Raw genomic sequence first — 13170 nt, forward strand, 5'->3', positions numbered from 1 at the left:
GAGCGATTTTGGACACAGGCAAAGTATCTCATAGTAATGCTGTATTGAGTCATAATTTTGAGAACATGTTCTCGTTTTTATGAAATAGAAAGTCATTATTATGACCTGGTATAATCATAATTATGATTTTCAATCTTGTACATAGGCGGCACGGTGGTGTAGTGGTTAGCGCTGTCGCCTCACAGCAAGAAGGTTCTGGATTTGAGCCCAGTGGCTGACGAGGGCCTTTCTGTGTGGAGTTTGCATGTTCTCCCCATGTCTGCATGGGGTTTCCTCCGGGTGCTCCGGTTTCCCCCACAGTCCAAAGACATGCAGGTTAGGTTAACTGGTGACTCTAAATTGACCGTAGGTGTGAATGTGAGTGTGAATGGTTGTCTGTGTCTATGTGTCAGCCCTGTGATGACCTGGCGACTTGTCCAGGCTGTACCCCGCCTCTCGCCCGTAGTCAGCTGGGATAGGCTCCAGCTTGCCTGCGACCCTGTAGAACAGGATAAGCGGCTGCAGATAATGGATAGATGGATGGATGGAATCTTGTACATAATAGTGAGATCCTATCTCATAATAATGACTTCGTATGATGATTTCATAATTATGATTTACTCTGTCATACTAATGAAGGGCGGCACGGTGGTGTAGTGGTTAGCGCTGTCGCCTCACAGCAAGAAGGTCCGGGTTCCAGCCCCGTGGCCAACGAGGGCCTTTCTGTGCGGAGTTTGCATGTTCTCCCCGTGTCCGCGTGGGTTTCCTCCGGGTGCTCCGGTTTCCCCCACAGTCCAAAGACATGCAGGTTAGGTTAACTGGTGACTCTAAATTGACCGTAGGTGTGAATGTGAGTGTGAATGGTTGTCTGTGTCTATGTGTCAGCCCTGTGATGACCTGGCGACTTGTCCAGGGTGTACCCCGCCTTTCGCCCGTAGTCAGCTGGGATAGGCTCCAGCTTGCCTGCGACCCTGTAGAACAGGATAAAGCGGCTAGAGATAATAGGATGAGATGAGAAAGCCATTGCATACTCTCTCTCTCTCTCTCTGTCTCTCTCCAAGTGGCTGAAATAGGTTTGCACAGATTACTGATGGTGTAAACAGGAAAGTTTGGTGTGGTTTTCCTTTAGTGTAAAATTCAATCAAGTGGCATTCAGCAGTAGGATTCCTACACTGATTGTATTTTCCCTTTCTGGACTTCAGCAACACACACACACACACACACACACAGGGCGGGATTTGGAGCGGAAACAGCGCGGGACTCGACACCGTTAGAGCTAAACATCTGGAAAACAGCTGCAATATTCCACAAGCAGCGCTTTTTCTTCCTAGAGGGACACAAACTCCGCATTTTGGACCTAGTTTGTGATTTTAAAAATGGCTTCGTCTCCTCAAAAGTCTCCTTCCTCTCCGAAATCTCCGAGTCCCAGATCACCTCCCTCCAGGAAAAAGGACGACTCCTTCCTCGGAAAACTCGGAGGAACTTTGGCCAGAAGAAAGAAGGCGAAAGAAGGTGTGATCAGCGGATTTCCACATTCACAGGCCTTTATTCCTCTCATACACACATTCCACACACCATCATCCTCAACTGCTTCTTTTCACCTCTTTAGTCTCAGCTTTAATAATCCATTCAAACCCGTGCAGTTCTGTTCTCCTAATTTGGTCAAGGCATCTCACAACAGGGATCAGCCTTAATTCCAGTGTTACCAGCTGTTTTCAGGGGAAATTAGCTTAAGCAAGCTCAGAAAGTCGCTCTATGACGTCATGGACTACTTTGCATTCATCATGATCAATGGCATAGGCTATCAAAACCCAAACAAGTGGACATGAAGAAGCTGTTCACTTTGAATAGCCTGAATAAAATAGAGTTTGATGAGAGTGCAAAATAATAGCCTATACGCTCAGAAAATAAATATTTTTTTTCACGGTCCGGTTTCCATCAAATCCTGCGCTCTGATTGGCTGGCGAGCGGGTCTGTATCCTACGGTACGGACCCCGGTAACGGACCACGGTTACGGACCTCTGGCGACTCGCTCGTTCATAACAACAACAAACATAGTAGCAATTTATTTTCACATTTCTCAGGAGAATAGCATTAATTCTACATCATGGATAGCGATAACGACCGTGTTCACAGCGAAAGCGAGTTTTACTACCCTGAGGAAGAAGAAATAAAAGAAAACATTTGAGGAGAAAGCTAAAAACCTGTAACTGTTGCTAACGCCGAGCAAAAACATGGCTGAATCCTGAATGACTGAATTTTGTATAAATAGGGGACTACATAGGCGGCAAAATGTAGGGTTTTTTTTCCTGCCATGGAAGTGCACTTGTATACCGAGGAGGAAGCAATTTGCATTACAGCCGTGAATGAGGATTCAAAATGGCAGCTCGCCCCGGCTCGGTTTTCCCTTTCGGATGCTCTCGTTTTCTGTTAGAATTTGGTAAAGAAAAAAATAAATATATTATTTACCAGCTTAAGGTCGGTCCGTATGGTGAAATACCGTGACCTCGGCCTTGAATACTGACCTCGGCCCAGAGGGCCTCGCTCAGTACTTTCAAGACCTCAGTCACGGTATTTCACGATATGGACCGACCTTAAGCTGGTAAATAAATTTTTTTCTTTACCAAATTCTAACAGAAAATGAGAGCGCCCAAAAGGGAAACCATATTTTGAACAAACCTGCTACAAGCTCGTTTTTGGCTTTCTCCTGAAATGTTTTCTTTTATTTCGTCTTCATCAGGGTAATAAAACTCACTTTCGCTGTGAACACTGTCGTTATCGCTATCCATGCTGTAAAATTGAGAAATGCGAAAATAAATGTTGACAAAAATTGCTACTATGGTTGTTGTTGTTGTGAATGAGTGAGTTGCCAAAGGTCCATAACCGGGGTCCATATTGTACAATTCTGGACCGCTTGCGAGCCAATCAGAGCGCACAATTTGATGGAAACCGGACCGCAAAAAATATAAAGTACATTATTGTTCCTTTCAGGGTACCTTGGCTTGTCATTGGGACAGGACCCTCTAAGGTACAGTACTTATTTGTACCCTTTATATAATGCTTAAGAACATTATATGTACCTGTTTGGCCCTAAAAAGCTACATTAAGTTACCTTAAGGTCCAGTAATGAGCCCCAGGGGGTACATTAGTGTAGAGCGTACCTTGGGGGACAGAAATGGACTCCTACTGTAGTCCTATTTCTGACAGGGTAGATTATGGTTTATTTTTTAAATACTTAAATTATTATTATTATTATTATTATTATTATTATTATTATCAACAAAATGTTTTTATTGTTTTTATCCCCCGCCCAAACGAAGTTCTGAAGAAAACGGGGTCACAAAGAAAATGGGGTCACGTTTTCGTTTCCAGGCCATATCTTTTAAAACTACTGAAGATATCTTCATGAAACTTTGCATACATATCAAGCAACATGTAAACTGGTGCCTTTTGTTCTTTTGGATTTTTGAAAAAAAGTATTTTTCAAATTTTTACATAAAAATTAGATTTTGACTTAGGTTCTAAGAGCAATGTTTGTTTACGGAGCATATATCCAAAACTATTAATGATATGGATTTGAAACTTGGTATACTTGTTAACAAGGTGATGTAGATGTACCTTTTCATACTAAGAAATTAGAGAAATTTTAATTTTTCATGTTTCCATGGACATGGCACGGTGGTATAGTGGTTAGCACTGTTGCCTCACAGCAAGAAGGTCCTGGGTTCGAGCCCAGCAGCCGACGAGGGCCTTTCTGTGTGGAGTTTGCATGTTCTCCCTGTGTCTGCGTGGGTTTCCTCCAGGTGCTCCGGTTTCCCCCAAAGGCATGCAGGTTAGGCTAACTGGTGGCTCTAAATTGACCGTAGGTGTGAATGGTTGTCTGTGTCTATGTGTTAGCTCTGCGATGACCTGGCGACTTGTCCAGGGTGTACCCCACCTCTCACCCATAGTCAGCTGGCATAGGCTCCAGCTTGCCTGCAACCCTGTAGAACAGGACAGGATAAGCGGCTATAGATGATGGATGGATGTTTCCATGGAAACAATTTCAGACTTGGTCTCTCAGGTTAGTCTTAGGGTTAGGTGTTTTTTTTCCGGACCAGAACTTGAAAACTATGAGTGGTATGGTTTTGAAAGTTGGTATATGTGTTGATTAAGTAATGTATATGTGCCTTTTGCTACTAAGAAATGTGATAAATTTTAATTTTTAGCTCACCCACCAAAGGTCCGGTGGGCTTATGCCATGGGCTGCTGAGGTCAGTGTAAAGAGGTAGGGTTGGTTTCCTGCAGCAGAACTTGAAAAATGTGACAAATAATATCTTGAAACTTGGTATATAGTTGGTATATAGGGTGGGGGATATAGATGACTGTTGTCTGTTTTAATTATTTTTTACTTTTTTTAGATAAAAAAAATTAAATATTGTTTATTTTTTGTGGCTACTGCCTCATAGAAGTAAAGTGAGGCAGTAGCCACTATGTCATCATGTTGTAAGAATGTAAAAATGAGTGTAACAATAGCACACTTGTGCATACGCATTACAATCACCAGAACGGTGAATCATGATCTCGCGATACGAACTGTTGATCTTGCAATATCAAAGGTACACAAGAACGAGTGGTGAAGCCACTATGTCATCGTGTTGTAAGAATGTAAAAATGAGTGTAACAACAGCGAAACTTCGTAACCAATCAGCACTTATCCTGATCAAGTTCGATTACCCGTTCTACTTCTTGATAAACTTCGGAACCGATCAGAACCAGGAACGAAATAAGAGAAACCTCATTATAACTTCATAGTATCGGAAGATAATCGGCAGATAAAAAGATAAACGAAATTCACCTCGTGGTTCGCCAAGGCTACTGATTCGATATCAAGTAAGTGGTGTTTATTTTAAGAAAATTTACCTTTTGATTATCACAGCTTTTGTTTGGTCCTTCTGAAGGTCAAGTGAAAGGTTTTGTAAGGTTGTTTTTTAGCTTTTTGGCAGATATATTGAGAAGCCGATATCAAACTTCTGCTATTCGCTTTAATTTTTTTATTTTATTTTGAATTTTAGAGTCTTTACACTACACTTGTGAAACAAAATGTGCTCATTAGTACTAAATAATGTTTCTAAGACAATTCATGATCTATTTTGAAAATGGATCTAGTTCACAGCACTGTATTTTGAGCAAAACACAGTAAACAAAATTGGTCACCAAAATACTCCAAGCCCTGATGCTGCTCATGGCTTGGTGATGCTTGCAAGAGATGAGGCGAGGAGAATTGATAACGTGATATTTACTGTATGGACATGGGATCTCATCTCATCTCATTATCTCTAGCCGCTTTATCCTTCTACAGGGTCGCAGGCAAGCTGGAGCCTATCCCAGCTGACTACGGGCGAAAGGCGGGGTACACCCTGGACAAGTCGCCAGGTCATCACAGGGCTGACACATAGACACAAACAACCATTCACACTCACATTCACACCTACGGTCAATTTAGAGTCACCAGTTAACCTAACCTGCATGTCTTTGGACTGTGGGGGAAACCGGAGCACCCGGAGGAAACCCACGCGGACACGGGGAGAACATGCAAACTCCACACAGAAAGGCCCTCACCGCCCCGGGGCTCGAACCCAGGACCTTCTTGCTGTGAGGCGACAGCGCTAACCACTACACCACCGTGCCGCCCTGGACATGGGATCAGAAAGCTATTTTATTTATAAGCAGTAGCCACATGTACCCGTAGGGTATCTATTTTAAAATATAGCTTCCATGGCCTAATGGTTAGAGAAGCAGTTTCAGAACCAAAAGGTTGCTGGTTCAATTCTCTAGACCAGCAGGAATTTCTGAAATGCCCTTGAGCAAGGCACCTAACCTCCTGCTGCTCTGGGTATATTGTGTGTCACTCTGGATAAGAGCGTCTCCTAAATGCCATTAATGTAAAATAATTTATTTCTGATAGGAAGAAGTCATCTTTGGTCATAGCACTTATAAACAAAATGTTTATGCATTTGCATATTATACATACTAAACTTTCTGTCAAGAACACAGACTGGGAGTAGCTTTGAAGGAAAATGTTTACTCGCTTTTATTTAGTGAGCATATTAAATGTAATATTTTCAAAAAGAGAGCTTAAAATGAAGAACAAATAAGGGAGAGGGTGGGACAGACAGTGGTAGTCAATGATTGGGTGTCTGGGGAACACGGGCGATTGCTCTAAGACAACGAGGGAGGCTCAGCCTCCTCTAAAAATGACGAACATCGTGTAGGATGAATTGCGCTAGGCTTATGTTATAGCTGACCTTATAACATTGCTATTTCAGATCCAGAATCATAGAAATATATGTGCTCAACCCAACTACAGTGCGAAATCATTCCGTTATAACTTTCCCCAGTTTGCCTAATGTGTGCGTGAGTTTTTCCCCCTCATGACAGCGCGATGCAGCCCAGCCTCAGTGGACTTCAATGGCATTTGGGAGCTATGCACTTTCAATATCAAAATGCAAGATGGTTATTGGACAAATACTGCGAAAACGCCCGCCCACCGGACTCCCAGCCTCAGTGGATTTCAGTGGCATTTGTGAGCTATGCGCTTTTCAATCTCAAAATGCAAGACGGTTATTGGACAAATACTGCGAAAACGTGGGAGCCTCACAGTGGGAGGGACATGGCAGTTTCCGCGAGGAGACTGGTGATTGGTGAAAGTGGCCGGATATTTTCTTTGATTGACAGCTCGTTTCAAATATAGACAGGCAGCGGTGAATTTCAGTTCAGTCCCATGCGGATTCGCAAGTGGTGTGGTGTATTGTAAGAGATCGGCTTACATTCATTACATACGGTTTCTACCAGCTTTTTTAGTTTGTATATATTTTCATTGTAAATAAAGTGTAAATATAGTGTTGTCAAGTTTGCTATCTTAGTTCCAGAAATTTCGTTTATTTGAGTGACTGAACTTGAACTTGAGGGGGCTAGTCAGCTAGCAAGAAAGCTGCGCACGGATGCCAAGCATTGCTGATTTAATTTTGGCGAAGCCATTTGCCAGTCTTCCTTTCGAGGAAAAAATTAAAATTAAAGAGCAGGGTAGACCAACGCCTCAAATTGACTTGGTGAAAAAGGTAGGGAATAATACTCGTTCCTTTCAGCTCTCCTGGTACGAGAAAGTGAATTGGCTAACAGCAAGTGACCCACATCAACAACAGTAAATAGGCTACTTTAGTAATATGTCATGGTTGGACCAAAAATATAGAATCTATTTAAAATGTTTATGCTGAGTATATTATATTGGAATATATATTTTTCTGGATATGAATTAAACACAGCTACAATTTGGAAAACATTTTTAAACAAAAACACAGCCGAGAACATTTCACACTACAGACCTGGATTAAAAGTGAAGGGTTATCAAAATTGTCAATAAAACATTTCTCAGTCAAAATAAGTAAAATATAGGGAAAGTGTCATTGAATGAAATGTGTGGCACCCAGCTCTATGTTTGGCTCCCCAAGGTCAGTGCTTGTGCCTATTCCAGAACACTCTGCTGTTACTGCTGAGGTTCCTGACAAAGAGCTGCTTTCAATAATGATAAATTTTTAAACAACATGCCACAATTTTAAAATATAAAATATTAAAATATACCCCCCCAACACCACCATCATGTATATTGGACAGTAGGCTAATGGGCCAAAAGAACCTGTTATTTCACAGTTTGTGACCCTGCCAACAATCAGCCAGATCAGAGGCAAGAGTATGGGCAAAATTGATGTGTTTTTTCTTTTTTCTTTTAAAATCTGGAAATATCATAACCGACCAGCCTCCCCTGTTTGAAATACTACCTACCAGCCGCCACTGCTGGGGAACCACAGTGATCAGTGGTTGGGTGTCGAGGGAACCCTGGTGATCAGTGATTGGGTGTCGAGGGAACCATGGTGGTCAGTGATTGGGTGTTGAGGGAACCATGGTGATCAGTGATTGGGTGCTAAGGGAACCATTGTGATCAGTGATTGGGTGTCGAGGGAACCATGGTGATCAGTGATTGGGTGCCAAGGGAACCATGGTGATCAGTGATTGGGTGCCAAGGGAACCATGGTGATCAGTAATTGGGTGTCGGGGGAACCATGGTGATCAGTGATTGGGTGTCGAGGGAACCATGGTGATCAGTGATTGGGTGTCGAGGGAACCATGGTGATCAGTGATTGGGTGTCGAGGGAACCATGCTGATCAGTGATTGGGTGATGAGGGAACCATGGTGATCAGTGATTGGGTGTCGAGGGAACCATGGTGATCAGTGATTGGGTGATGAGGGAACCATGGTGATCAGTGATTGGGTGTCGAGGGAACCATGCTGATCGGTGATTGGGTGTCGAAGGAACCACGGTGATCAGTGATTGGGTGTCGAGGGAAACACGGTGATCAGTGATTGGGTGTCGAAGGAACCATGGTGATCAGTGATTGGGTGTCGAGGGAACCATGCTGATCAGTGATTGGGTGATGAGGGAACCATGGTGATCAGTGATTGGGTGATAAGGGAACCATGGTGATCAGTGATTGGGTGTTGAGGGAGCCATGGTGATCAGTGATTGGGTGTCGAGGGAAACATGGTGATCAGTGATTGGGTGTCGAGGGAACCATGGTGATCAGTGATTGGGTGTCGAGGGAACCATGGTGATCAGTGATTGGGTGCTGAGGGAACCATGGTGATCAGTGATTGGTCACAGTCAAATGTTGCACACACTGTCAGAAAATGAAGTGCCTTTATGGGTACAATGGTTTGTCACTGGGGCAGTACCTGCTAGAGTATTTATTTGTATCCTTTATATACTGCGTAGGAACATAGACATACCAATCAGCCATAACATTATGGTCACTGAGAGATGAAATGATTAACATTAATTATCTCATTACAGTGGCACTTATCAAGGGGTAGGATATATTAGATAGCAAGAGAACAGTCAGTTCTTGAAGTTGATGTGTTGGAAGCAGAAAAAATGGCCAAGCATAAGGATCTGAGCAACTTTGACCTTTGACAATGGCCAAATTGTGATGGCTAGATGACTGGGTCTGAGCATCTCCAAAATACCACATCTTATGGGGTGTTCCTGGTAAGCAGTGGTTAGTACCTACCAAAAGTGGTCCAAGAAAGGACAGCTGGTGAACCGGTGACAGGGTCATGGGTGCTGAAGGCTCGTCGATTCACATGGGACACGAAGGCTCGCCCATATGGTCCAATCCCACAGAAGAGCTACTGTAGCACAAACTGCTGAAAAAGTTAATGCTGGCTAAAACAGAAAGTTGTTAGCATTAACTTTTTCAGCAGTTTGTGGTCCATTTAATTTGATGTGGCCCACTGTGGTCCTGTACCCCTATTTCTGACAGTGCACAGATGGTGAGTGGAATGAACCTGCTTTATAAACTTGTATAACAGCGGCTATGATGTGACCTAGAGAGCCGTATCAAGTTCAAGACAGTCAGTAACGTGCTGAAAAAGTCACTGGATTTGTAACTCAGCTCTATTTTGGATTCAAGTCATTGAAGGCATCTAAATAGTCACCAAATCTAGTGGCAAAGTCTGTAACTCTACTGAAGTGTTTAAACGTACCCTTCCACCATCTCATCTCATCTCATTATCTCTAGCCGCTTTATCCTGTTCTACAGGGTCGCAGGCAAGCTGGAGCCTATCCCAGCTGACTACGGGCGAAAGGCGGGGTACACCCTGGACAAGTCGCCAGGTCATCACAGGGCTGACACATAGACACAGACAACCATTCACACTCACATTCACACCTACGGTCAATTTAGAGTCACCAGTTAACCTAACCTGCATGTCTTTGGACTGTGGGGGAAACCAGAGCACCCGGAGGAAACCCACGCGGACACGGGGGGAACATGCAAACTCCACACAGAAAGGCCCTCGCCAGCCACGGGGCTCGAACCCGGACCTTCTTGCTGTGAGGCGACAGCGCTAACCACTACACCACCATGATGCCCGCCCTTCCACCAAAAACGTTTAATACTGGCTCTTTTTGAAATACCATAATTCACTCCGAGTTGCATATGCATGCTGCATGTGAAAATGTAATTCTACTCCCATTCCCTGTATTAGCTTATGAAAGAAAATTGTCGGAAAAACGAGTGAATCTGAAAAAGCCCTATGAACTTATGTCACTTCGAAAATTAGTATTCATGGCCTCGCCCACCTTGGCTTGCGACCGCCCACGGGAAGAAAGTTCAGATTTAAGCTTGAGGAGAGATAGCAGAGCCCATCTCGTCAGTAGCTAACGAAGAGGACCCAACAGCAAGTTGAAAACATGGCTGAACAAGTTCGTGCCTGTGTTATTTGTGGCAGTAACACATCAACGTTGCATGTTTGGGGAGGCTGGGCCCTCCCCTGCGCGAGTTATGAGCGTTCAAAGTCGGGCTGGAGCCGCTGACAGAAACAAAACCTAAGCGGAGCAATGTTGCAAGATAGAAGAGGTGAAGAAGAAATGGTTGGAATTTATCTTTGGAACACCACCAGCGAAGTATAATGCAACGTTAGTACTGTGTTCTGATCATTTCAACCACAGTGACTTTTCAAACTTCGGTGCCTTCAGTAGTGGTTTTGCTTCGAGGTCATTTTTAATACTTGGATCTGTACCGTCAAGACAATCGACCACCAGCTCACAAGCTGTAAGTAAAACATGAACTTTTAGTTTGAAGGTTTTTGTTACAAAATAGCATGTTCATATTCTCCACGTTAGCATGCATGACATGGTCACAAGCTAGGCAGGGATGAGAGTTTTCCGCTTTTCGGCGGATTTCCGCTTTTTCTGAGTAAAAAATGACCTTTTTATATTATGCCAAATCCGTTGAGAATATTTTTTTATAAATTTCGGGGGGCTGGGGTATGTTCCTTCATGCTGTTCAAACTTTATTAACTCCAACGATGTTTACACATTATTTGTAAGTCGCCATCTTTAGTCTCGTTTAAATCTCGTTGAATGTGATGTAAAATTCGTGTTATCTACATTGTTATTGGTCAAAACGTCGATGTCGAGACCATAATAGCCAATCAAAACAGTTTTTACAAAGACACCCACATCCGCTTGTTCTGACCCACTGGAGGTAGCGTCACAGTGCTGTTAGCCAATCAGAGGTAACACGTTTACTGATTGCTGTTAGCCAATCAGAGGTAACACGTTTACATGTCATGAATATTAATGAGTAAGAGCTGAAATCCTGTCGTTCTCCTGCCACCCACTCCTCCACCAAACTAGAACAGCCTGAAACAGGAGAACCACAGCATTTTTTTTTCACCAAAACCGATTCACAGGGCATTCATTCATCCTAGAGACCACCGCACAATTAATGAAAAAACGATGCAATGAGACCTTTAATAATCTCAATCCCTATACAACAAATAATACACTACTGGGGTGGGTTTCCCCAAAAGCCTCTTAATGCTAAGAGTATCTTAACTAGGAGAGAGAGTGTCCATTGCGCTGCTCGCTGTACCATTTAATGATGATCTTTGTGCTGCGATGCTTTTGGGAAACTCAGGCCTGATCATTTTCTTCTCCAGCAGGATATGTATTCATGTATTTTCAGTAGGACTGTGTGATATGACAATATCATACTGAACTCGATAAACAGGATAGAATAGAATAGAGTTGAATCAAAATAAAAATAACTAAAGAACAAAACACAGTGTGACATGCTGTTATAGGAAAAATCCACAATATGGTGATGCGATACAACATGAAGCAGAGTTGCTTTCACCACGCCAAAGTTGATTATTTTCCAATAATGACACGCCCAGACGTGTTTATTCCTCTTAGACCGCAGCAAATTTGCCAATTACTTTGATTCAAATTTATTAATGGATGCCGGGCGGCATGGTGGTGTAGTGGTTAGCACTGTCACCTCACAGCAAGGAGGTCCGGGTTCGAGCCCCATGGCCGGCGAGGGCCTTTCTTTGTGGAGTTTGCATGTTCTCCTCGTGTCCGCGTGGGTTTCCTCCGGGTGCTCCGGTTTCCCCCACAGTCCAAAGACATGCAGGTTAGGTTAACTGGTGACTCTAAATTGACCGTAGGTGTGAATGTGAGTGTGAATGGTTGTCTGTGTCTATGTGTCAGCCCTGTGATGACCTGGCGACTTGTCCAGGGTGTACCCCGCCTTTCGCCCATAGTCAGCTGGGATAGGCTCCAGCTTGCCCATGACCCTGTAGAACAGGATAAAGCGGCTAGAGATAATGAGATGAGATAATGGATGCCACATCATACTTTTTAACTACTATTTATGTTTAATGTTGTGAAACATCCACGAAACACATTAGTTACTGTTATCACTTACGTGACAGAGGCTATAAACAGACATTCTGTTACCAGCCTCTGGTTTTCCTCTCTACTGAAGTTTAAAAAAACAGTTGTCATGTTTCCAAGAAACCACAAAGTGTAAATTCTGTCCCAAAGCACTAAAACTGGAGACTCCTTCCAAAAACTTTAAACAAAATCTCCTTACAGCAATCTAGGCCATATTTTTTATTTATTTATTTATTTATTTATTTATTTATTTATTGGTAAGCAACATTTTCTACCTCTGCCAACTTTGTTAATGATATTTTGAGGAAAGGTGAGCCATGAGCCAAGGAACAATTGATTAGATTCTGATGCAAATCCGGATATGCATGTGGATCCAAGTCAAGTTTGTTTGTATAGCGCTTTTAACAATCGACATTGTCGCAAAGCAGCTTCACAGAATTTAAATGACTTAAAACATGAGCTAATTTTGTCCCTAATCTATCCCCAATGAGCAAGCCTGTGGCGACGGTGGCAAGGAAAAACTCCCTCAGACGACACGAGGAAGAAACCTCAAGAGGAACCAGACTCAAAAGGGAACCCATCCTCATTTGGGCAACAACAGACAGCATGACTATAATATTAACAGTTTTAACATGAAGTCAGTTTCGTTGATGTTATAAACTCTTCATTGATGGAAACTTGAGTGCAAAACTGTTCATGACAACTGCAGTCCTATTTCCATATTTATAAAATTATACATGGTCTCTCTGCACCTTATCTTACGTCTGATATTGTTCGAGTGGCTGATGTACATTCTTACAATACTCGTTTTAGCCAATACAGTTTAATGATCCCTAAGTTCAAGAGTCATGGCCAAAAATCCTTTCTGATCAATGCTGTGAAACAGTGGAATAGTCTGCCACCTTAGATA

The 13170-nt window shown here is 42.9% G+C and overlaps 1 protein-coding gene across 1 annotated transcript in view; it reads left to right on the forward strand.

Moving 5' to 3' along the window:
* The first annotated feature begins 1203 nt into the window (after positions 1-1203).
* parvab (parvin, alpha b) overlaps positions 1204-13170 on the forward strand; it is a 54889-nt gene continuing 42922 nt past the window's right edge. Inside the window, exon 1 of the mRNA XM_060940961.1 lies at positions 1204-1491. Within this exon, the coding sequence (XP_060796944.1) occupies positions 1356-1491 (136 nt within the window). The 5' untranslated portion in view covers positions 1204-1355. The remainder of the gene's footprint in view (positions 1492-13170) is intronic.

The sequence above is a fragment of the Neoarius graeffei genome, chromosome 15 (assembly GCF_027579695.1).
Source record: "Neoarius graeffei isolate fNeoGra1 chromosome 15, fNeoGra1.pri, whole genome shotgun sequence".
Classification (NCBI taxonomy): domain Eukaryota; kingdom Metazoa; phylum Chordata; class Actinopteri; order Siluriformes; family Ariidae; genus Neoarius; species Neoarius graeffei.